The following is a 27,178-nucleotide window of genomic DNA, read 5'->3' as shown; positions in this document are numbered from 1 at the left end:
ATGGCAGCATAACACTATAATGAACATGAGATATAAGAGTGAGGAGAGAGATTCCTTATAAAGAAAAATGGACGATAGAGATTAAGAGGCAAAATCTATGGTTAAGAATAATCCTCATGTTGACTTCGATGCAAAATAATCTCCAGAGGCAAAAGATATTCCATTGCCTTGGAAAGTGTGCTTTCAATGTGTAGACAAAAGTGTCTTTTCTTTTATTTTTAAATTAGAAAACTCATTTTTCATGTGCACATAAATCGTAAAGGGGTTTTTATTTAATTAAAAGGGAGAAAGTTCTTCTAATAAAATAAAGACTTAGGATAAGTTGGTCAAACCATAGGTTATAATTAAATAAATATTAAAATTACAATTTGATCAAAGATAATAGATGAAAAGAATTATGTGAGATCGATTAAGCATAGGATGTGATCATAGAAAGGGGGCTTATGTTCTAGATGATCATTTTTGGGTGATTACATTTGCTCCTCTTTTACTGATGTGTGATAAATCTAAGAATACATTTGAATACATTAAGTCAAAGAATGATGATGTCAAACTGATAGATAGATTTGACTCTAAACTTGATCGAACAGAGTACAAAGAGATAGATAGGAGGAATCAGAACCCATAACAATAAGATAAGAATCGATATGCCCAAGATAGATAGATCAAAATGAATCTGATCCAATAACAATAAGATGAGAACTGATACATCAAAATAGATAGATAAGATCAAGATGAATCATAACCCATAATGATAAGACAAGAATTGATACATCAAATAGATAGGTCAAGGGTCTACCCCAAGTGAAGCAAAAAGCATATAGATAGAAGAATCAATTTGCATATAGATTGTGGTATTCTTTCCCCCTCAAGATTGAAATTGAAATGATCTAGCTCAAAGATGCAAAAATGATATAGATATGATCAGATTGAGATAAAATAAAGTCCAAGATGACAGATAAGAGATTAAGAGCAAAGATTGACCACCAAGTGTTGAGAATGTCCCCCTATCTGGCTAATTTTGACTAGAAAGATAAATTGTGAGAATCAAATCAAACCAAGAAGAATGATGAAATGAAATGAAATGATGACGAAATGGAAAAATGATTATTGCCTCAAAAGAGTCAAAAGATTTTCCTAAAAAAGGGTAGTCGATTGTGCATAGAAAAAGGGAAATTTATATCACAATTTTGACAATCAAGATGAATTTTGATTTCGATTTTGATCCTAAAAATGGATCTAGGATGTCAAAATTAGGTTTGGGTGCAATTTTCGCAAAAAAACGAGACTATCACAATGCTATATAAGGGGAAATTATGAGTTTCAATGGCAAACCACGATAGAAAAAATAAATTAGAAAACACAAAATTAGATGAACCAATCTGTACTAGGTGAAATTATGAGTTTCAATGGTACGCCACGATAGAACAAATAAATTCAGAAAAAAATTGAACTATTGAAACTCCGGCCTAAGACAACACTACTAACTCAATGATTTTTTAGGCAGATATTTGTTAAGAATTTGAAAATAAATAAAAATATTGTTATGTTCAAATTCATTTGACTAAATGGAAATAAGTACAACTCTACAATTATCTACAATGCCTATGTTACTTAGTTGTATTGATTTATTTTATGTGTATTTAGCCAACTAAAACATTTACTTAAATTTCAAAATTATAATCAATCTAGAAAAAAATATATGATAAATCTAATATTGATTAAAATTAATTAAATTTTGAAAAAAAATTACTAATTTTAAGAATTTCCTTAAAAAAAAGATAATATACTATTTACCATAAGTTTTCAATCCTAACATATATTCAAGTCAATACATATTAAATAATTTTATTTATGACACTTCTGCAATTATTTTCACTTAATATTTTGAAAACATTATGCATACTAGTGAGATTTCAGATATAAAGTTAAGACTATTCAGCAATTAAATTATGAATTTAAGGACTTGTTAATTATTAATTTATTTGCGGTGACAATAATCTCTTATCCATTCCCCTTTTTAAAAAATTCTCCTTTCAAAGTATGCATTACACTCTTCAAAAGGCAGGGACTCGAGCTCAAACAGAGCTCTTGTCTTATTATAGTAAATAATCTCTAGCATTCAAAAGGAAATAGCATGATAACTGCATTATAATTTTAACATTTTATATTTTAAGTACGGAGCCATTGTGATAGACCTATAAGATATAAAAGATTTGTTAACAAAATAACTAGGCTTCAGGAAGCCAAGGAGCAGCAAACAGATTTCAGTGATTCCCAATTTAATATTCAATTTAAAGAATTGATGTCTGTAATTCAAATTTAATAAAAAAATCAATAATACACATTTTATTGATGTCTATAAAGCATTTTCCAAAAAACTGGAAGATACATATAAAAACGATTACCATATTACAAGTCTGCCGCGTCAAATCTCTCATGTTATCATATTGCAAAAGATTGAATTTCTTTTACAAAATCAAATTTGCAGTAGTCATTGCATGAAAAATAATTATCTTTACAAAATCATATTTGGAATTAGAATTACACCAGCAATCTTTGATAGCCAGTATTTGAATTTCTTCAATAGTGATTCATAGACGCTCCCCATTTTGTAATGTAGTTGCAGCATCTCTGGGATAAAAATATGTCAGCAAAAGCTCACTACACTTGGTAACCTAAATAGGAAAATAACTATTTTATTCTAGAAAATCAGGTAGCTATTAAATTTGAGAGACTTACCTAGACAAATCATAAGATAAACAAAATCTATTGTAGCTTTAGCACGTGACATCAGACCAAGGCCTGCATTTGGTGGGGGGAAAAGCTCCATTAATGAAAAACAGATTAGAAACCCAGCCCTTCCATGAGAAAATATGACAATTCTCCCAAGAGGAAAAGACCCCTTTTCATAGTGTCTTCACCTTTTAATTTGTCAGCTATAAAAGGCGTTACCTGATTCAAATTTTGACTTCGGCGTAAGACCAGCCACAGCATACTTAGCATTAGCTAATAATCTGATACGTTGTGAAGCACCTAGTTTATTAATTATAGATCTTAACAGTCCATCAGTTCTAAGTACTGTCAGCATATCACGAGGCAAACCTTCCATGAATTCGGAAATGTCACCCATTGTGAAATTCCTTGATTCTTGACTTAAACGCTTTCTGTCTTCAGTTGGCATACTTTCTCCTAGACCAGATTTACTGAAATCAAATAATGTGATCAGTATCTGCCAATTAAAAGTGAGAGAAACATTGCACCTGATTATCACACTAAATATCACAACAATATTTATTTTCAAAGTTCTTTTGTTTATCATTGTGGTTCCTGTAATGAATTTAAATATTTTCTTGAATATACTCTCCATATTATTAATTGGCTTCATTAAATTCTTCATTCATCAAGCTTCTATAGATTAGATATTGAGCTTTGGCATATACCATGCACTGTAGCATGCACCATCTTAGCAGTCCTCTAGAACATGATAGGTAAGAAACTCGCATGGCATATAGGTAATTCTCCAATTTCATGTCCAATATAAAAAGCATAAGAAAATAGTATTGACTAAAATTCAAAAATGTGTTGTGAGACGTTTTCCACTATTGGAAATCTTCAAAGCAGGAGTTTCAGATGATTAGGGAATACTAATTCTCCAATTTTATGTCCAATATAAAAAGCATAAGAAAATAGTATTGACTAAAATTTAAAAAGGTGTTGTGAGATGTTTTCCACTATTGGAAATCTTCAAAGCATGAGTGTCAGATGATTAGGAGTACTGTCCACTGAAACTTCTATATTGAATTTCTGTAAGGATGCAACAGATTGTAAGGAAAGCTTATATAAAACACAATATGGTTTATCATGGCTATAAATGTCTCACCTTGCCTACTCCTTAAGCATCTGATCAGTACATGACCTCAGTTTATCTTTTGGATATTCTGGATAAAGCAACTAAGGACCCTGATGATAATTTGCACATACACATGCACATATATGGAGCTTAGTTTCAACACTTTGATGACCTCATGTGCAAAATTTGTAAAATGTCAAAAGTTATAGATCACAGAGACAAGGATTGATATGAATGCATAATGTGCATCTATGTGTACATGAAAACGTACATATAACACACATGTATATGTTTTTGCTAGAGAGGGTAGTGCTCCACATTCATTGAACATCTAAAAACATGGAAGGATAAAAATTTAGTTTATCATTTGTTTATTTCATAAATATATAGATTTGTAAATCAGCAAACATGCCCCTCTTGACAATTGAGCTCTATCGGGAATGCATTAGTTTTTGGATGCATGTTGGATACTACACGTAGATGGGAAATTTAGTTAACCATATATTGTTTGGACACAATAATCTGAAGACTCGTAGGTTCACCTTTGTTACTTGCATATTGAAAACAAGTCACTCTGTCCAGCTCATCTGCTTGAAATATTAAAAGACTTCCCAATAAGTTTTTTAAGTCTCTATACATCTCCTAGAATGTAATGTTTCCTTCTTCGGTATTAAAATGAGTTCCTAGAGTTGCCACGACTCACAGAGTCTTGGCAAGTCTGGAAATAAGTCAGGGTTGTCAAGTAAAAATGACACTGACTCGGACTTCAACAAGTCAGGAATGTGACTTGCCATTACTCGCCAAATTGCGAGTCACGTGCTGCCTCGCCGAATTCAAGCCGCTTGACTCACTCGGGCAACATGGCAAGTTTGCCAACAGGAAAAGCATAAAAAACTAAAAAACATTTACATTTTTTTTGTCTTATTTCTTCCTTGCAGCCGTAAAAGATATCTTATTTCATGGTATTGAGCTGAGAAGATAATTGTGAGATAGGAAGAAAAATACAAGTCCATAGGTTTGCAACCAGCACAGAGGAAGAGCAAAATCTTCCACTGATCACAATGGGGCAGCATTATACTTGCATTTAGGGCATCAAGGATGATGCAGGAGCATCCTAGGTGTAAGGGCAATCTTGTATCACCCAAAAGTATTTCAATTTTTCCTTTTTTAATAAGGGCTATCTCAGCACAAAGTTGTTATTTTTGGAATCTTACTATTTTTAGTAAGTTGTTTGTTTGACCTTAGAATGTTCCGATTTCTTCCCCGGAGGTTCATTTTAGATATATCAGTCTACCGATATAGTTTCATTCCAAGATCAAGTCTATTTGTGAAGTTATTGAAAAAATTTAGTATTGGTAGCAAAGTATAAAAATATTGAACTTAGTTTTGAAGGCTTTAGAGGTTTGAAAAGGGGTCAAACCTCGGCTGACTAGAGCTTGCGGTAAACAAGCCATGTAAAAGAGATCGTGGCATTTCTAAAATGGAGTCATAATAGCCAATCAAAGCAACTAGCAATGAGTTATGCCCTCCAGCCTTTGGAAGTTATGCTACTTGAAATCAAAGAAAATGAAATTCCTTTTGAGTTATGAAAGTTGTTGGGGCCAGCTCTAATGTAATAAAATATGAATAACAAAATCTTAGGGTTGGTCGGCCTCAAAGTTTAGGGCTCAAATTTCTAGAACCTTCTTGGGCGGTGAAATTTTGCCTATTAAAAGAAGGCCCGTAGGGTTCTCTAGGACAATTTTGGGCATGGTATGGTGTCTTTGGCCTACAAAATATTGTAAGGAAAGTGTCCATGTTTTGCATGTTCTATTTCTGAATATTGTAATTCAATTTTATTGGAGATACTAAAAAGCGCATGTTCTTGCAAATTGTTGTTATTTCTCTATTCCGGTGTGCATGTTTGTGTTAATAAGGGGAGTATTCTTCATCAAGTGGTATTAGAGAAAAAGTTTCTGTGTAGGCAAATCGCCAAACGTGAGACAATTTGCACCAGGACTAGTTGTGTGTTTGAGTGATAAGTACGAAAATGCCTCCGCAAAGAAACTGTGGCAGAAGAGTCAGAGGTGTGACAGAAGAAGGTTTTAGAGCCCTCCAAAGATAAGTCGAGGCATTGCAAGAGGAGATTCGTAGAGGAATAATATTGCGGAAAGAAATGAAAGTGAGTAGGAATTTGAAGAAAAATGGCATATAGAACAAGAAGTGCCAAAAGTAAATCCAAAAGAGGCTAGGCTTTTGAGGGCCATTTCTAGGATTGGAAAGAGGCCTAAGATTTAAGTCCCCACATTTTCGGGAAATCTTAACCCAGAGGAATTGATCGATTGGATTAATGATCTAGAAGAATACTTGGAGTATGAAGACATCAAAGATCCTGAGAGAGTCAAATTCGAGAAGGCCAAACTAAAGGGTCATGCAAAAATTTAGTGACAGGAGATTCAATTGGAGCAAAATAGAAAAGGAAAGGATAAAATCACAAGATGGAATCGGATGGTGGAGAAGTTGAAGAGACCATTCATTTCTCTCAATTATGAGCTTGATTTGTTGAAGATAATACAAGGGTTGAAGCAAGCAGGAAGATATGTTCAGGAGTATACGAAAGAATTCTATCGAATTCTCATCAGAACAGATCATATAGAGCTGACAAAGAGAAAATTGTTTGTTACTTTAATGGGTTGAGGCCAAGTATTCAATAGGAGTTGAGTTTGGTTAGAATGACCAGTATTGAAGAGCCATACTAGTTTACCTTAAGGCTGGAAGAAAAATTGAACAAAAAGTTTGAAAGCAAGCAAGGTAGAAGAGGTTGTGGTGGCAGATCTAGTGGACAGTCTTATGGAGGCTGAAATGAAGATCAGAAAAAGAATGATTAGGCAAGCAACAGTCAAAATCAGAGGGGAAAAAATTTCAATTGATCCCAAGATTAGAATAACAGGAATCAGAGAGAAAGAGGAAGAGGAAGAGGGCAAGCTCCAGGAAGAGGATGTTTTGGTGGAACATGTTTTCATGGCAGAAAAAGGTCATAGGGCTGATGAGTGTCTTCAACATCAAGGGAGAACCAATAGAAGGTCAGAAGGCAATACACGAGCTACACATGTAGATGAAGATGTCAAATCATCAAATTCTGAAGATGCTGAAAGAGGAGAAGTCCTAGTTATCAGGAGAGCCTTGCTGAGTGATGAGAATGAACCCGAACAATGGAAGAATGTGTTATGCACTAGGTGCAAATGTAATGGTAAGGTTTGCAATGTCATTATTGTTGGTGGTAGCACATATAATCTTGTCTCTGAGGAAAAGAACATTTTTTATAAGGGGAAAAACAGTTAGGGAAAAATCATTGGATCGTGGACAGTGTACCCAACTTTATTGGCATCGAGGACACAGTCTGAAAAAGGCATTTTGAATAAGCCGGTCACAATAAGTGGATTAATTGAGTTGAAAATCACATGTAAAGATATTGATTAAATGTACAAGATAAAAAAGGAGGCAAAGTGACTTGAGACGTACCTGACTGATTCAAGAATACTTTGAATACTGTTGCAGCCAAAAAAAATGGGGAAGAATTAAAAGACAATGATCCTATGGAATATATGATTTAATTGAAAACCTAAGGAGGATCAGGTGTAGGGCATACAAGGCAGTGACAAAGACGTAAGTGGAACAGATAATTAAAAGAAAGGGATAAAGGTGAAAGAAGAATAAGATGAGGGTATCACCTTAGTTACTATTAAATATTTATTTTATATCTAAAGGATAATTCAGATATAGGGACTAAAATAAGCCAAGCATAAATTGAAAGGGGATCACTTAGTTACTGAGGTAAAGCAACAATTCGAGGGTGAAAAATAAATGTGTCATAAAGGGGGAATAAACCAATTGGTGTGAGTATAAATCATTAAAGGGAGGAAAATATAAGCAGTGAAATAAATCAAACAGTGACTAGAACCTATAGAGGATAAGGATTTCTATAAGGCCATCAAAAGTAAACTCTATTGTTAATGATACTTTCCTCCACAACTAGCTTTATAATTGCATTATAGGAAACTAAGTCTATTAGGGGTTATTACAGGAGGAAACATTTGAACACTATGCAAATAGAAAAAGGGAGCAACAAGGGCCTTAGACTAGGGAAGTTGACCAAGGTCAGATGATATACCACCATCCCATCACTTGGTTGCAACATCGACAGAATCTTCCATGAGCAATATAATCGTTGGGACTATATCACATCAGATATATGGAGTCAATGTTAGCAATACAGATTAATATAATGATACCAGCACAAAACTGTTGGTTAATAGTTAGTACTTGAAAACTGAAAGGATGCAATTAAATAAAGGCATATCACATGAGTCATCATTTCCCAAAATTGGGTAAGAAGAAACACGTAAATGCAACAACTACAATAATTGATGACTACATATGCCAGGAGTCTTGATCTTCCAAACCAAGAGAGCAGATATAAGAAGGGATTCAGAACCCTTTTATCAAGATCATCATTGAACACTTTCTATTTCTTATTTCATTCACACTTCGGTGGTTTGAGTTCAACAGTAGCCTTCTTAACATAGTCGGCTACATATGTTAAAAACTGTCAATCAAGAAAAGCACCAAGAAACATCGCCATTATAATCAGTATCAGAAAAACAGTCACCTTGAAATGGGACGTCTGATCAGACCAAACCCACAGCACCATTGCACACTTCTAAAGAGCTATTGGGGACCAGCACTATTATATCATTGCCATAATCTATATCTGAAACAATGGGATTATTAAGCCAATTAGGGTCTTATATTATATATCAGATAGACTTTACTCTATTGTATTGATATAATCTTTGAATAATACATGATAAAAGATTCATAGTACTAGTGCAATTCAGATTGTGCGATTATATATACCAGTTAAAAGTTAAAGACTATTGATTGGGTCAAAGATGATCGTTTTTACACAAGGGCCATCAACCACATAATTCTTGCAAAGTATCAACACCATATTCTGTCTGATAAGTAAAGACTGAACTAGAAAGAATTCTCTTGCAATTGAAATCTATGTATAAAGTCACACAATCCTTAAGAGATCCCATAAGGGGCCATTACAGTGTATCAGAGCATGATCTTGCCATCCTGAAGGGTAAAGATGAAACAAGGAATATGGACCAGCATCTAAGAATAGAAAATTCGTCACCCCAAGGAATAAAGAATATAAGGACAGGCACTCAGTATTGAACATGATGATTAAGAAAGGATTAATAAAGTAACCAGCAATGGATATATGGGTACTCAATCTCAAATTTAATACACTACTTGAATAAACTTATTAATCAATTACCCAATAGTTATAGGAATGATTAGATAAGACAGTCATATTTTTAGTTTCTTAATCACAAATCAAATCTAATGATGAATTATTTATACACCTCATCATAGTTGGGGTGAGGAAGACTAGGTAAGAGGGTAAAGGGCTGATCTCTAAGTAAAGTCAGGGGGATGATTTTCACTCTTGGACTTAGACTTATCGAGTCGAGGACCCCACTACGAGCTTCCTAACAGTCATTTGTGATGAGTAAAATACTTATGAGGGAGGCATGGTTAGGGAAGGGAAGCACCTATTAGCAAGACACCTTGGGGACAGGGGACAGAGTTAATGCAAACAACTTATTATTCATTATGATATGACATTAATTATAATACTACAACCCCAAAGAACATTAGAGAAAATCAATCAATTAGCAAATAAATTACAGGCATATCATCCAAATTAGAGTATAGTATCAAGACAGAAATTTCTTTCCATCGCATGTTGATGCAGAAAAATATTCAAATGCACATGATCTAATAAAAATTCTAAAATATATATACTCTAATAAAATTAGAGTATAGTATCAAGTGGAGAATCAAACAAAAATATATATACTTAATGGACAAAGCGCGAACAAAGAATAGAACGTAACATTGAAAATCTTGATATGTGCTTAAGTAATCGTAGTCATTGAACAATAAATTTCTGCTTGGAGGGTGGGAGGGATCTTGTTCACCTAGACTAGCTTTTCACTCAACCATGATATTGAGCACCACAATTTAAACATCATGGAAGATAACCTCAGCGCATAAACTAGTAGTAGTTTCCAACTCGTGAAACAGAAAATGAAGACATCACAAAGATATCATTCACAACATCACTTAACTGTTAACACTATGATTTTATCATTTATGGCATGATATTATTATACTTATCAACTCAAGATAACATCTAGTCAAATTGAACCTGTGTCAAATGCATAGTATTGACTCTCCTAACCAACCAATACATGAATTGTTTAGTCTTCAATTGCCGAAATATATATATATATATATATGAGAAATCCAGCCATCATGAAATATCTAAGTTGAATTGCATTAAATATCACTTATAGGTATTTTAGTGAAACAGATTTCAACTCATCCAAAAGTTTAAGTCTGAAGCATGAACTTTATGGTAGGACTGTTAAGTTTTGTCTTTTCAGTGACTAAAATCATTAATTATGTTAGGTAGGGTTCCAAGACAAAGCTCGTTAGTTCATTAACCTGATTGAGGTAAAGCTTAGAATAAGGTTTTCTTATATTTAGAGGTTGTTGAAAGGAAAAACAAGCATAAGCCACAAGCTATCCAACAAGCCAGATGATTGAAAATAGTTGGCAATATTCTCTTACTACTCAGTAAAAATTCTTTGAAAAAACTCACATAGACTATACATTCTCACGAGTTAACACATTAAGGTAGTAGGTTAGCAAGAATCAAGATCTCGCATTCTAAGATGCAATAAATCAGTAGTCATCTTAACCAATGAACAGGTTATGAGGAAGTCCATCATTTGATATCAAGCAGGCCAGCAAATCTAAGAGAGATTGCCAGCACTTACAATGGGAAAGGATATATTTAGAAGAAAGAAGTTCTCTATCACGTCTCTGGGACAGAGCTTATGCTCACTTCTCTATAGACATCTTCCCTGAGAAAATCAGTCTTTAAAAAAAATGATCGACTTAATGAATGCTAATTATTGATGCAACAGTAAAGATACGTTACAAGAAAGCAAGTCAGTTCCAAATAGATTGTCTCTTGTACTTGCATTCAGTAGCAAGGTTTTGCAAATTACTTTCAACATTTATAATTTTGAGATCTGCTAAAACAATTATCAAACACAATTAAAACAAAGTATTAAATCTTTAAATTTCATGAGTGCGTTCAGGGCATTTTCCTAATTTAAAAAATATACCTGTCAATTGTGCGGCCTGTAAAAATTACAGGTAAATATCGGTAATATTTTCCAGCACCAATGCGCTCTCCCATTTGTTTCATTTCATGTGGGTCTAAAAGGATCAGAGCTTTCCACAAGCGGCAAAAGTCCATTCTGAAGCTTTCATCCAACTCCCTGTAAATGCCATGATCTAAAAGAACTGGGAATTCCCATTCACACACAAAAGCCATTAAAATCCAGCAAGACATCTAAACATTCTTACAAATTCAAAAGTAAAATGGATAATAAATGCGTTAAACATTTCATTTGACAAAAAGGAATTAACAGAAGAACCACAAATAACCACATACCAATGTCAAATTTAGCATTTTTGCTAGAGTGTGGAAAAACTAATATGTTCCCAGGATGTGGATCTCCATGGACATAACCATGGACAAATATCATTTCTGCAAACACCTCCACTAAGGCTTGAGCAACCTACAATTTCAATTATGCCAGATATTTGACTCAGTTTCCCTTTTTAACTTTGAATTGCATTAGACCAAGTTTATAGGCAATAAGAAGACTAGTGCAAGATGATAGTTCAAATATGAAAGCACCAACTAGGCTTATGAAAGTTACATCTAGGAATGAATAAGTATGTTTGTCAATCCAGTAATTCAATATGAGGCAGTGACTAAGCTTGCAATGATTATGTGCAATAGTGTGTGGGAGTGCACATTAGTACGTGGGTGTTTACTACTATAACTGGTAAAATGCATACATGAAATAATAATACAGATGCTAGCGTGTACTAGATATAGGAGTAAAATATATCTTGGATTACAATTCATCCAACTATGACCTATTCCCTTCCTTGGCGGTACACCATATATTTTAAGGACCCGATGGCTGCTAAGAGAGACACAACCATCAACCAACCAACACTTACAACTGAGAGTGACAACCAAAAAACAATTAATGCATTGACGACAATTAATACATTGACAGATAAACATAATTATCAAAACATAACAATAGGCATTATACACTGACTAGCATGGGCATGTACCCTTTCTTACCTTTTTGGCAAAATTATGTATTCCAAATAATGACTTCATTTCATATTGTTGACAATCTGACTTTCAAAATATCAATGAAACTCATAAAAGCAATGTGTCAAAGAGAATTCAAGCTCTGAAAGATGGAGCCGTGGAGCAATAGTCAACATTTTTGAACTTCTTAAGTTACAATTTGCTGAATTTTGTCATAATCCAAAAGATTGTGGAGCAATACTGAGAATAATTCTAACAAACTTTTGTGAACAAAAGGGTTCTCAACGAACATCCATGAAAATTACTAAAACCATAGCATGCCCAAAAGTTATGTTACAAGGAAACTAGAAATTTCAACTCTGTCTGGGCACAATTTGATAGACCAAATAAAAATATCATTGCTTACAGCAAAGACTAAAACTCAATCCACAACACAGCATTACTAGACAATCCATTTTACTATCTAAAGACAAGGAAATGTTGCAATGTATAACTTTTGGAATGAACTTGTACACATGCAGCTTAATTGGGCTGATAGAAGCGCTTAGGTAAGACAAAAAATGAGTGTGCAGTCATGAAAGGTCTATTTCAAACCAAAAACTTCAAATATGTTGTGCGCTATGTAAGGATATATAAGTACGCAAATGGATTAGAATTGATCTTTTAAATGGTAAAGTTTTTGGTAATCTTGTTTTTTCTATGTTTATCAGGTTTTTGGGGATGCCATCAATGCAGAATAAGAGTCCAATGAGGGTGTGTCCTATCCTCTCTTGAACAAGGATTCTTGGATGCTATTGGAATTGATCAAACAAGAGATCCCCAAGGTTCCTAATTGATGGGTCTTAACTGTGCTTGAATATACTCAGTACTTTGATATGATTTGTTGGCCTTCACTAAGGAGACTTACACATTTGTTCTCTGGCAGAAAATACTGTTCTCTCTCTCTCCAAGGCTTCGTATTCTAACTTCCCTTCTGGAAATAAATTGAAAAAGGATAAAGGTTTACAGAGGTCTACTCCTATCTATTCCTAATAAAAACCATAATGTATGACAGTTGCAGTCCCAAACTGGATATGCTTCACCGAGTAAACACAGCTACACATAACAACTGCCATCTTCTAGGGTCATAAGTTTTTTTTTTAATATCATTAAGCTTTTGTTACACTCATATGCATGCAGAAAGAACAAACAACTTAACAATCGAACTAGATTTCATAAAAAAGTTCAGACTAACCATGCATTGTGACCCACATCAGCAAGCCACAAATGGTATGAACACAATAAATACAACACATTAAAACCAAATAACATCCATGCATCTAACTAAGCCTAAACTGAAATAAAATTGGAGAAGGTAGAACCATGAAACTCACAAAAAAGACACAGTTATCACCAAACCAATGAGAAGTTTTCATTCATTTTGGCAGCATAACAACAACAATTCTCAAAACCATTCTTACAAAATGACAAGAAGCCATGACTTTTTACAGTTTTTATATGTCAAATCAATAGTCACAATTAATCCTCTTCAAGGGCTAAGATTTACCATCTAGAAGCCTTATAGGATTTAAAAGATTATCCTACACCTACCACCACAAGAGCACAAAATACCTGCACCAACTTCCATTACTAGACAGGACATCTGCACCCACATTACCTACAAGACTAAATGATTGCTTCCTGGCATTACAATATTACATTTTGTCTGTCGGAAAGGCCATCTTTGGAACGAATATTATTTCAGCATGTAAAATAGGGTCAATTGTCGCTCTCACTTCTCATTCTTTTTCTGCATAGTCCCTGACCTTGATGTGAAATGTGGCCACTTAAGATCTGGAATATCAAGAACTAGCTGGAGACTGTAGTTGTGAGTGTCCATAGCCACATCAATTTCCTGTTACTCTTCTCTTAGATATTTGTTCTTGTTATACTTATCTATGATTGTAAACGTGGGATCATTTGCTTTAACTTTTGCTTGACCCCTGAGGTTATTTTGGACTTGTCCCTTGACCACTCTTCAATGGTGAATCCGCTTAAGACAATCCACTTTCCTCAAGAGATCTCACTCCCTTCTGAAGTCCTTTGTTTCCAAGACTCCACCAAGTACCCCAAACCCTTGCCAACTAGGATCTTCCCATTAACACACTAGGAGATATGTGAGGATGTCTTTCTATGTTTGGACAAACATATCTCACTAATCTGACCACTTGGAAGTGGACATTGTGATAAAATCACAATTATCACATTCTAAGAACTCAGCCCTAGACGTACGGCTTCAGGAAACATTCAAAAGCAATCCCAGCTTGGTGTAAAGAATAACTACAGCAGATCAGAATAAAAAAATTGTAAGCTTAGGATGACATCAACAATCTCAGTCTGCAGAGGATCAAAATCAGTGAGTTGCAAAAAAAGAAACTAAGCTATCTTCAGTCATACAGCCCAGCGTCAGATCCCAAATCTTTCATAGCTGGATGTCAGCCTACAGCAGCTGCTGGAAAAAACTTCAGACTTCAATATATATTGTAAAAATCAGAAATCAGAAAAGAACAAAAAAATCAGTCTGTAGGCAAAAATCAGAATTACAAAAAACCCGAACCTGGGGATGGCCATTACACAAACACAGATGTCGTTGGAGCATGGCAAGTGCTTTGCGAAACCCAACATGTCTGATAATTTTAAATGTGCCTTCTAGATGATTTTTTGGAGAAGTGTGCCTTCAAGAACACAAAGATGTCCTAGTAAGTAGAATAGGTTGGAGGATGTGAAGAAGTGTCATACTCACCCTACACAAGAGGTGTACAAGTAGAATCTGCATCATGTGAGTAGAGATAAGATAAGATAGATAAGATAATAATATTAATGTCCACGAAAAACCAACAAGGTTTATGGGACTGAGCATACAAACAGAAGAGCTGGCCAAACCAGAAGCACCAAACGGTGACTGAGAAGAAACAAAATCAGCAGCCTCTACTACATACATGCAGCAGCCTATTAATAAATCCCGAGCTTTTCTTTTGATTCCTAGGGCTAAGTCGGACAATATCGACAACATCCACACATGCATAGAGAGGATGTCTAGATTTACAGAGTAAACAGAAGTGTAGATTTACAGAGCATAAAAATTTAATTCCCTTCCAACATATCATAAGATATATCTTTATTACCAACTACCAGATGTGCAAAAAGTAAAGTAACATCAGTGAGTGGTCTCAACTATAGAGAACTCCATAAAAATCATATTAGTGATTTTTCATTTGGATCACTAACACAATTTTGACAGAGTCAGAGTCTCTTTTGATTGCTGGCACAATTTTTTAAGCCAGTTGGACAACAAATAAACAACAATTTTTCTGTCTGCTCATTTTATTTACCAGTAAAATACTTGTTTTCTGTAATTTCTATCAAAACCACATTTTTACATAGGAAAATATGTCTTTTGCAAAATAACTATGTTTAATGCTACAGGTAAGTGAACTAATACATAATAAAGATAGCAAGGAATGTAATACAACAAAAAACAATGCAACATCAGAGAATTGCCAACTTCTTCATTAATGCCAAATAAGTTTACATCCGAAGTGTTCAGACTCCACAAGACACTATGACTTCATACACAATGATTATGATATTCCATCTGAAAGAGTACATATATAAATCCTGAGGGGGTGCGAGGTCAACTGTTGCAACCCATAACTGACCACCAATCAGATATGCTAACAACCCAACGACATATTTAACAACTTAACAACATACTTGATAACATTGTAATTATTCCTGGCAACATCACCCCCCCCCCCCCCAAAAAAAACAAAGAAAAAAGTTGTCTCTGAACGACGCACAACAAAATGGAATGATGCCCAACTGACAACTGTACAAGAGATAAAAAGAAATCAAGATGTAGAAGGCTGAGAGTGTGTCCTTGGTGATGTAGCCTTGGATGGTGGTGTGACTGTTGCCAACAAAGCCCGTGACTCATACATGTATTATCTCCTTGTATACTAAAAAGTGAGCACAGTTCTATAAACCATTATTCTCAAATAATCCCATGGATTAGGAAGCTTGAGAGACGACTTATAGCTCTCTATCCATGATGTGCAAGGAACCAAATAATGTGATAGTGGCTCTCAAATGAAACTAAGGATTGGAGACCCTTGCAAGGTCCACCATAGAATGAGAGATTCAAAGAGTACAAGCAATAAGAATGCTAGTATCTAAGATCCCAAGTGAATATACAAAGCAAAGTAAAGTAAATGAAATGCAAGATTAGGCTACTATGATAATGCAAGCACAAATAAGTAAACTAAGCTAACAAGATGAAAGATTACTTCCTCCTAGTTAAGCTAGACGTGCTAATCTATGTGCAATGAAAAGAAATACTAAGTTAGAATGCAAGTATGAGAGTGCAAAGTGCTCAAGTGCTCAAGAAATCAGGAATCAAAATGACAGCATAACATTAGCATGAAGACATAAGGTATGAGAGAATGAGGAGAGAGTATCGTTTTAGAGAGATTTGGACTGTCAAGATTAAGAGGCAAAAAGCAATGGTGGAGATTTGTTCTTTAGTTGATCCCTGTGCTCAAGATTCTCAAGAGGCAAAAGAAGTGGATGAGATTACGAACCAAAACAATTAATGGTGGAGATAAAGAGGCAAAAGCCCTTTAAAAAACTCAAGACATTCCACTCACCTTGGAAAGTGTGCATTTAAGTTGTAGACAGTATCTTTTATTTTATTTTTAAATTAAAAAATGTCTTTTTCATGTGCACATAGAATAAAGGGGATTTTTACTTGATTAAATGGGTACATGTTCTTTCAATTAAATAAAACTTGTGATAAAGTAGTCAAACCATAGGATAAAATCAAATAAATAATTAATTGATGATTTGATCAAAGATTAATGATTGAATAATTATGCAAAATTGATTAAGCATAATGTGGTCTAGCATATACAATTAAAAAATACTCATAAACGGGGCTTATTGTTTACTAGAACAAAATTAGGTAATTGCATTTGGCCCTCTTTGACTCAATGAGTGAGCGACCTGAATAAGCACACTGAGTCAAAGAATGATGATGATGTCAAGAAATTGATAAGAGATCTGGCCCAAACCTGGTCAAATGAAGATTAGCAAGGTTGATAATCCTGAATGCACAGTTTGATGTGAAGTGATGAAACTGAACATTAGGACTAGGCTGACAAGACAATACCAGAACTGATATGTCCAAGAGCAAAGTTGATAGATCAAGCATCTGCCCCAAGCAAAAAGGTTTGAAGGATCTCAACTTGATGTAAAGAAATGAAACTAAGATGCCCTAGTGATGATAGAACAACATAATAAATTTGCAACTTTGAAAGATCAATGATAGATTATTTCTGCCCCCTAGGATTGAAATCGAAATGATATAGAGGAGATGCAAAAATGAGATAGATTTGATCAAATCGAGTTAAGGTATGGTTCACGATGGTTGATAAGCGATTAAGACAGCATAGAACCAAGTTTTGGCCACCTAGGGATGAGAATATGCCCCAGTTTGACTAAGTTTGACCAAAAAGGTGTAGCATTAGAATTAGGATGATATTCTAGTTAACATGCAGGTGACAGAACTATACGATAGAATATCGCCTACAGACCTGAAGTTTATCGCACACAGAATAGAACTCTGTCGTACAATATTTCATGCTGGAAAATAAAAATGACAAACTTGCACAAAGAAAATCCAAAAATGATGCAAAATGGAGCTAGAAACTTTGTTCTAGCCCCATGGTGGGTGCCAAAAATGTATGCTAAAAAGCGAGCACACTTTTATAAACCATTATTCTCAAAGAATCCCATGGATTAGGAAGTTTGAGAGGCGTCTTGTAGCTCTCTATCCATGACGTACAAGGAACCAAATGATATGATAGTGGCCATGAAATGAACCTAAGGATTAGAGACCCTTGCAAGGTGCACCATAGAATGAGACATTCAAAGAGTACAAGCAATAGGACTGCTAGTATCTAAGATCTCAAGTGAGTATGCAATATAAAGTAAATTCAATGAAATGCAAGATTAAGCTACTACAATAAGGCAAGTACAAGAAAGTAAACCAAGCTAACAAGATGAAAGATTACTTCCTCCTAGTTAAGCTAGATATGCTAATCTAAGTGCAATGCAAGGAAATACTAAGCTAGAATGCAAGTATGAGAGTGCAAAGTGCTCAAGTGCTCAATAATTCAAGAATCAAAATGACAGCATAACATTAGCATGAAGACCTAAGGTATGAGAGAGTAAGGAGAGAGCCTCCTTTTAAAGAGATTTGGATAGTCAAGATTAAGAGGCAAAAGGCAATGGTGGAGATTTGTTCTTTCATTGATACATGCACTCAAGATTCTCAAGAGGCAAAAGGAGTGGATGAGATTAAGAGGCAAAAGAATGAGTGGTGGAGATAAAGAGGCAAAAGCCCTTTTAAAAAGTCAGGAAATTCCACTCACTTGGAAAGTGTGCATTTAAGTTTTAGACAATTTCTTTTTCTTTTTATTTTTAAATTAGAAAATGTCTTTTCATGTGCACATAGAATAAAGGGAATTTTATTTAATTAAAAGGGGACATCTTCTTTCAATTAAATAAAACTTAGGATAAAGTTGTTAATGTGGTAGCTTCAGTTGGATTGAATTGATCTAGAGTTAATTCCTTATGGTTCTTGGTTAAACACTATTGCATTTGATTAATCATCAATTAGACACACACACACACACACACACACACACACACATACACATATTATTGTTAAAAAGTATAATGGAAATTAACTTATAACAACCAATATTGATTAACATAGAGACATGTCTCTTCTACTCTTGTATATATGCATTCAGATCTGCACTTGGAAAATACATAAAAAACATATATAGTGCCATTACATTTGCAGTGATCTTGAAAACTAACATGGTATCAAAGCCAACTACAAATATAAGAACATTAATTAAATGCATGATAGATAGATTCAAGTTTAGAGACTTACCAGATAATAACCAGACTTGCAGTCAGTAAATCAGCCATGGACCGCATAGGAGAAGATTATTATCAATGTGTTGGGGAAACTGGTCCAGTTTGTCTTCAATATAAAAACCATTTGTGCATCAAACTTGTTAGAGTCAATGGACAAGCACTCATAATCCAAGGCTAGCTGAGGAGGGCCTTGTAGCTCTCTACATCCCATATAATTGTAAACACATATCTCATCAAAACCACCACAAATCACTACCCAAATCATTTAGATCCCATTTATAATCACAACAACCACCAATAAAAAGTGGCGAGGATGAACAATACTATGGCTGCATGGCCACAATTCAGTGGAATACATGCCCATTTCTCTCATAAAAATGGTTTGATGGTGGCAGTCGTTGTTCCAGCCAAGCGTCTGAAGAAAGATCCACATCATGGTTCATAAATAGATATGGGGAAAATCTTGTGCTGGTGTCTTCTACTTTGGAATGAGGAGGCCACTGAAATGTACAAGCCATATGACGTGATTAATGAATTTGGTTGTCTGTAATGTTGCTAGCATCAAAATTATTGCTCTTCAATTGATCTCCTTACTGTTGACTATCTATTTTATAATCAGGTAGCTATGGTCATACCTGTACAAGACTTCATTGTGCAACTGGTCCAAGGGAGAAGAAGACGGAGTGTTATGGCTTGAAGTCTCAAAGATGACATTGTGACAGTGTTTCTTGCTCAAATGACAGTCCCAGTAGTTCTTGATTTCATTATCTGTTCTACCAGGCACTCTTTCTTCTATCGGAGACCATTTGCAGATGTCACACACAAAGCAAGAACTCTTTGATGTGTAGATCATATTTTATAATCAATCATCAAGATTTTGCAATGTTTGAGGAGATTAAAAATAATGATGATTCATAGACTACAATATTCCATCATCAAGATTTTGCAATGTTTTGAGAAGATAAAAAATAATGATTCATAGACTACAACATGAAACTTCGAAACTCAATACATATATTGGACAGATCACAAGTGGTCACCATGTGTAAGGTATAAACGAAGATATGGGGAAGGTAAAATATTTAAGTGTTCACTGTGTAATAAGAAGGTAAAATATATAATGCAAAGAATGGTGGCCTACAAAGGTTAATCGAGATGTCACTTAAAATATAAGTTCTACATAACTGTTCGAAATTCTGATCCCAACAGCTCATTTGCCACATAGGAAGGAGGACCCACAGAGAACCGAAGTTAGATCAAATATATGTTTAAAAGGTGACACTTAGTTGACCGACCAAATTAATGCTAATAGTTATATGAATAAAAATATTCATTAACAAATAAATGTATAAAATTGAGGTGGACGGTTGTATAAGAGTGGCGTCAACTACGAATGAAATTAAAATTCGGGCTCTTCTAAGTCAGCAACGAGGTATGCTTCATAGTAAGGTACGTATTAATACATTAAAACAAGTGAATCTCCAATATTGTTATTAAGGAATATTGGATAGATTGAAATATGAAATAAAATTATAAACATTGAATAAAATTAGTAATGAATAAGAATGTCATTTTAAATAGAGTAATTATGTTATCCTAAAGGAAAATATTACACTATTATGATTATTATGAATAACTGAATATTCCTAATATTATTGTTATCCTTGGGTTAGTCTCTTTCTTATTTGTATATATACTATAAGAGCTATGTGCCCTGATCATTTCCTTTGAGAATGTACTTGCAAGAAAAAGGAAGATTGATCTCAAGTTTAGGGGGAGTCTGATACTTCTTCAAAGGCAACTTTGGATGAGGAGCTTAGATGATTGATATTCAGCGGCAATTTGAAAGTTTGTATGTGTGACTGTATGATTTTCATAGGCCCAACCCTTGTGTACATCATGAGGAAGTGACAACTTCCAAATGATTATCACTCGTATTTGCGGTAATTATTCACTTGTATATCATGAGCTGACTGTCAAAATAAGCCACCATCAAACTCTTGACATATTGAACCGTTGAAGAATTTGATAAATTAAAATATTACATTGGTTTCTATAATCGTTGAGAATTACGACATGATTACTGAATAATTACAGATGTTCACTTTGTATTCCTCAATACTAACTTTATATTCAACATCCTCCGCTAGAATTGGTCACTCATCCTTAGTCTTGGCAATTTCTTGAAAGCAATTGTTTCTGCCAATGGCAATTTGTTAAGCATACACTAACAAGGAAGCTTTCTGTGTGGATTTGAAGGAGATTCAACAATTAGATTTGAACTTTTTGTTGCTGCGCGAATTCTATGTTGATAAGGATTCCAAGTTTTGGCGTAACCATATTAGGTGAATTCCAAATTGAACTAAGATCAAGATGATAAATTCACTAGTGGTAGCTCTTGAGTAGATAATTTGCATGAAGACATTCTTTGTTGTGCTTTTCCCATAGTTGATGTAAAATTGTTCAATGATATAAGAATGAGAATTTTACATTGTGGAGGGGAATAATTACCAATGTTCCATTCCCACTTGAACCATCTTTAAAAGGGAGATGTAAGGGAAGGGACATCATTAGAGTTTCAAATCTGAATCATCTTTTGATTTGATGCATATGGGCCTTCATTGGAGCAACTTATATTAAGGATGTTGATGTGTAGAGGAATATTCTTCTAGGGAAAGAAGAATGATGCATTAGGAATGTTGTTGGATGATAACAATGACAAGAAAGCTTGATGCATGGATTTGAAGGAAGGTTTTTCTGATGCTTCTATAGCTAGAGATTGAGAAATTAGATTTGAAATTTCTATTGCTGCTTGAATTCTATGTTGATAAGGATTCCAAGTTTTGGTGTAGCTATATGAGATGAATTACAAATTGAACTAAGATCAAGATGATAACTTCATTGGTGGTAGCTCTAGAGTAGATAATTTACATGAAGACTTTCTTTGTTGTGTGTTTTCCATAATTGTTCAATGATATAAGAGTGATAATTTTACACTATGGGGGGGAATAATAACCAATGTTCCATTCCCAATTGAACCATCTTTAAAAGGGAGATGTAAGGGAAGGGACATCATTAGAGTTTCAAATTTGAATCATCTTTTGATTTGATGCATATGGGCCTTCATTGGAGCAACTTGTATTACAAATGTTGATATGCAAAGGAATATTCTTCTAGGAAAAGAAGAATGATGCATTAGGAATGTTGTTGGGTGATAATATATGAGACTATGAAACAAAGACAAGACAAGGACCTCTTTCATCGAAAGGGATCATACTGTGATGGAATTTCGTTCTACGATCAAGATTGGTCGTTTAAATGATCTTATAACAATAGTTCAAGAGTGAGTAACTAGAGGATCTACTTCAATTGACATCAAAGGATCTTGGACATTTTTTTTCATAGAGAGTCCAACAAGAAACCTAGATGTAAAATTCAACAGATTGAGATCTTCTTAATGAGGAAGAAGTTTGAGGTGAAATTCCTTGAAATGAATTCTTCTCTGTAAGAGAGAAGTTTGAGGTTGAAGCCTTTGTTCCACCCTCTAGGAGCAGCTATGGTGGATCCACACTTTGACATGGTTCATGATGGATATCGTGTGCGTTACTATTTTGCATATGTGGATAATGTCACAAAAGGTGATAGTCTTTCATTGATGAGTTTGTGAGGTTAATATTGTAAATTGACGATCTCAACAACGGCTTGACCTATTATCATGATGGACTACATTAAGTTGTTGTCCTAGAATGTGTAGGAGATCATGATAACGAACGTATCATGATAGACTACATTAAGTTGTTGTCCCGGAATATGTTGAAGATCGTGATACTAGTCATGATGGACTACATTAAGTTGGTGTCCTTGAGATCATGACTATTATTTGATAGACTACCTTCAATTACTATCTCGAAGTGTGTCGGAGATTAAATAACCCATATCCTTCTACGATATGACTTTCTCTTGGTACACATCATGGACATGATGCCAATGCACATACCAAGAGAATATAAGTATGATGAATGTCATATGGTTGATATTCCTTGTTGAAATATACTTCGGATGATATTAAAAGATAACATCTATTTTGATGGATGTATGTTGATATCCTTAAATATGTTTTGTCAAGAATTATCATATTGACATGTTATCTCTCTATATGCTTGAAAGCATAATGTGTTCTATAACAATCCTCCCTAACTAAGAGGGAGTGTTAATTTTGCAGCTTCAATCGGATTGAATTGATCTAGAGTTAATCCCCTATGGCTATTGGTTAAACACTGATGCATTTGATTAATCATCAATTAGACATCTATATATATATATAATTGTTAATAATGTCTAACGGAAATTAATTTACAATAACCAATATTGATTAACATAGAGACATTCTCTTCTACTCCTATATATATGCATTTGGACCTGCACTTAGAAAAACACATAAAAAACATATATAGTCCCATTACATTTGCAGTGATCTTGAAAACTAACAAAAGTGGTCAACTATAGGATAAAATTGAGTAAATAATTAATTGATGATTTGATCAAGGATTAATGATTGAATAATTATGCAAAGTTGATTAACCATAATGTGGTCTAGCATATAGATTTATAGAAAACTTAGAAAGGGGGCTTATAGTTTACTAGACCAAAAATAGGTGATTACATTCCTGAGCTGTAAATCCTTATTAGCTACCAATTTTCGCAACATAGTACGCTTGACCATCATGTGTACCTCCACTAGCTTCTCTTTTGCGTCCACCGTCTCCATGGAACTTGCTAAGCAAGACTCCGACGTAGGTCTCTCTTCCTAGAACTCCTCCAAATGTGTCAACAAAGCATCTCTCTTGGTGTGCATGGTTCTCTTCTTAGTTTCCCATGCCTCCAGCTCTCGAACCACATCTTTCCGGAGCTAAGCCATCTCTCCCTAAATTGTCTCCAACTAAGTAGCTAACTCCCTTCATGCTACCTCATGAGTGGTAGAGAGGTTCTCTATACGATAGAGTATAACAGCCCTCTCTAAAAGCCCGCTTGATCTCCCTCATCAAGGTATGCACCCATCTCTCCTCTACTCTCTCCCAAAGAACCCAATTTTCCATCTATTGGTTCCCAAAACCGCAAATTGGAATCCTACGAGCCTTGCCTGCTCGATGCTGGGATATCCAACCGGTTAAGGCCAACTTAACAGAACTAAACAGTGCGGTTCGAGTTCCCTGCACTTCAGGCTCACTACACCTAGGCGGTTAGACTTTCTCCTCGAACCTGATCACCTAGTTCAGAGCTTTTCTAAAGCGAATCTAAACTTTGGAGTTCTTTGGCTGGCAAGGTCCTCGAACTCGATTAAAATGAGAACTGGATGCTGAGTATTTGAATTGAATGTTTTGTAAAATATTTGTAAATAATGGATTTGATGCTTGTAGGAAGGAAGATATATATTTTATGACTTCAATAATAAAAAGACCAGTCCCTCTACTCATTTGGGCAATAGAGTCAACTTCAGTGAATTTTCATATACAACTTCATAAAGTTCTTACGCACTTATACTGCTAACAATTAAATCATCAAGATGCGACAAACCAAATATTACACAATCTTAAATTAGTCCAAATTGAGCTTTAACTCCTCTGGTAGGGAGACAAACTGGACACAAATATGAAAATGATTTAATATTTCACAATATCTGTGATGATCAAATTTAAAATGCTAAATGATTGTGTCCACTTATCCGACATTAAAATTGTATACAGGATTCCAAAAAAATTACAAAGGACGATTCATCTACAGTTTAAATCTCCATGCCATTTAAAAATAAACAAAGAACATTTTATTTTATTATAAAAATAAAATAATAGAATTTATATTACAAAGTCATATTGAACTCCTTATCCCTTCGTACAAGTAATATAAAATAATTTCTCCTGAATATGAATGTTTTTCCAAATATGTCTTACAATATCCTCTCTTATGTCCCCTTTTTATATATATCTATTAGTGTAAATAATTAATTATTATTACACTTTACTTAAGTTTACTTAGGATAATGCATTTTTATATTAGTTGTCATGTAGACACTTAGGAATATGCATAGTCATATGAGTTGTCTTGTTGACAACACAGGAATTAGCAACTTATTTGAGCACATGGTGTCTACAACATCTCTTTATGAGATACACCTATGTAAACTTATCCTCTCATCATCGCAAAAACTCCTGTGCTCAATGGAGGATAATCCACTCTTGGTGGACATGTCCTTAGTTGTGATGTTCATCTCTTTGCTGACTCCTAGTCATTCTAGTTGCCTTTATATACAAGGCACTTCTAGTTTATATTCATCTCACATCCAATTATCTAATCAATCAATTCTCATTTGATCATCATTAGTCTCTCTTGTGCTATCTATTGAGCTTCTTGATCTTGGTGTTGAATTATTGCCTCAGGCAAATTCTTACAGGGTATCAGAGATATACCAAATTCTTACATGGTATCAGAGCTATCCCAAATTCTTACAATATCATATGGGAGGGAGGACGTAACCTTTCAAAATAAAAAGTCATTTCTCTTTAGTTGTTAATCATTTATTCTTAATAATTCTAATTTTAATATTTCTTAAAACATTACTTTGTGCTTCCACATATCATACCCTTTCACATTATCTTCATTTCACAAATGATCAACTTTAGAACAAATCAATGATTTTATCCTCACCATATATGTTTTTACATATCACTAGCCATAATAATTAAACTAGCGGCATTTCTTCATCTTCAATTCTTGCGATGAATCTTTTTATTAACAATATCCATATATGTCAAGCGTGTGGACTGATGTCTATCTAGAGTGATTGATGCTCGTGAATCACTATAAATTTTGAACTGCATCTCGCTATAATGGTCTTGGCATCTCCGTGTGAAACAATATCGCCTACAAAAACACTTTTGATCATTAATTATCTATCCAAATTTGATCCCTTGCGGCACCTTCATACATGGTTGTCCTAAAAGTTAGCGGGGGTGCTTTCCAAAAGCACAAATTCATTAGATTCGTCACTGTCTACGATTTATACTTGCTTTCTATTCATTCCTGATTGAATTTGGAAAAGATGAATGTATATTTGTCGTCAATTTAAAAACACTTGGTGGGTCCTTTTTCTTATCATGATTTCTGGGTTTCACTGGCCTTTCCTCCTTCCAAGTTTTTCAACCGCTAAATGTGTTTTTTCTACGCACACATCATATATACTATTGTATTAGTAATAGATCAAATATTTATTATTTTTGGTTTTGTGGGCAAATACCATTCCATCATCTCCAGGTGTTTGGGCTGCTGCTCCATATCTTCAAATTGTTTATGATTATAGGACATCACTAGGCTTTGGCTTCAGTGGGGGAACACTATTCTTTCTAGGAAAGTTTAGAAACCTTACTGCAGATGTTTGGCTTCTCAAGATTTATGGCAACTTGAATCTCAAGATTCCACCTCTTTATTAGTTCCAGAGCTCCTCCTGTCACGATGTGTAATTTATCCATATTGTGTGTCTACAAATGTTACACAGCTATCACACAAGTCACAGTGCATGACTTGACAAGTTGACTTCAAAAATGGTATTTATTGTTGCCTGAGAAATAACTATGGACATATATATATTTATATTTTCCTATGATTCTGTTGATAGGATCAAAAAATTTCACATCACTACTATAGCATTACCAAACTATACATATTCTAGACTCCAACACTATTGTCATTATGATTTTTAAACAATTGTTTATTCCATAGGTCCAGGTATATCTTAGAAATGCATGTCATACAATTTCTATAGATATGTGAAAAGTAGCAAGAGGAATCTTTTTGATTGTAGATCCAAGTACTATTGGCAGGAGAATACCATGGATGAATAGTTTATAAACTTTGATGTGATGTAGAATTACATGATTGAGCGAAATTGTATAAGACTTCATGTGAAAAGGCTGATCTTTTTAGAGTCGGATTTGCATAAGACAAATGGTGTGTGAAGCTTGGAAATGTAACTTGGAAATATGCAAGGAAAGAATCTATCCTACTAGCCACAAAGCTAA

The 27,178-nt window shown here is 34.4% G+C and overlaps 1 protein-coding gene across 3 annotated transcripts in view; it reads right to left on the bottom strand.

The window, feature by feature from the left end:
• Positions 1-2,321: 2,321 nt before the first annotated feature.
• The window catches only part of LOC149541455 (Protein kinase superfamily protein), a 144,622-nt gene continuing 119,765 nt past the window's right edge, over positions 2,322-27,178 (bottom strand). For all 3 annotated transcript variants that reach the window (XM_089796712.1, XM_089796713.1, XM_089796714.1), the window contains exons 11-15: positions 11,436-11,562; positions 11,104-11,284; positions 2,956-3,206; positions 2,743-2,805; positions 2,322-2,634 (exon numbers count right to left, since the gene is read on the bottom strand). In XM_089796712.1, coding sequence (XP_089652838.1) covers positions 2,519-2,634; positions 2,743-2,805; positions 2,956-3,206; positions 11,104-11,284; positions 11,436-11,562 — 738 coding nt within the window. In that variant the 3' untranslated portion in view covers positions 2,322-2,518. The remainder of the gene's footprint in view (positions 2,635-2,742; positions 2,806-2,955; positions 3,207-11,103; positions 11,285-11,435; positions 11,563-27,178) is intronic.

The sequence above is a fragment of the Cupressus sempervirens genome, chromosome 8 (assembly GCF_028749045.1).
Source record: "Cupressus sempervirens isolate cs-2001-9-10 chromosome 8, ASM2874904v1, whole genome shotgun sequence".
NCBI classification, from domain to species: domain Eukaryota; kingdom Viridiplantae; phylum Streptophyta; class Pinopsida; order Cupressales; family Cupressaceae; genus Cupressus; species Cupressus sempervirens.
Note: the sequence above shows the minus strand (reverse complement) of the source record. Positions and strands in the feature narration are given on the sequence as shown.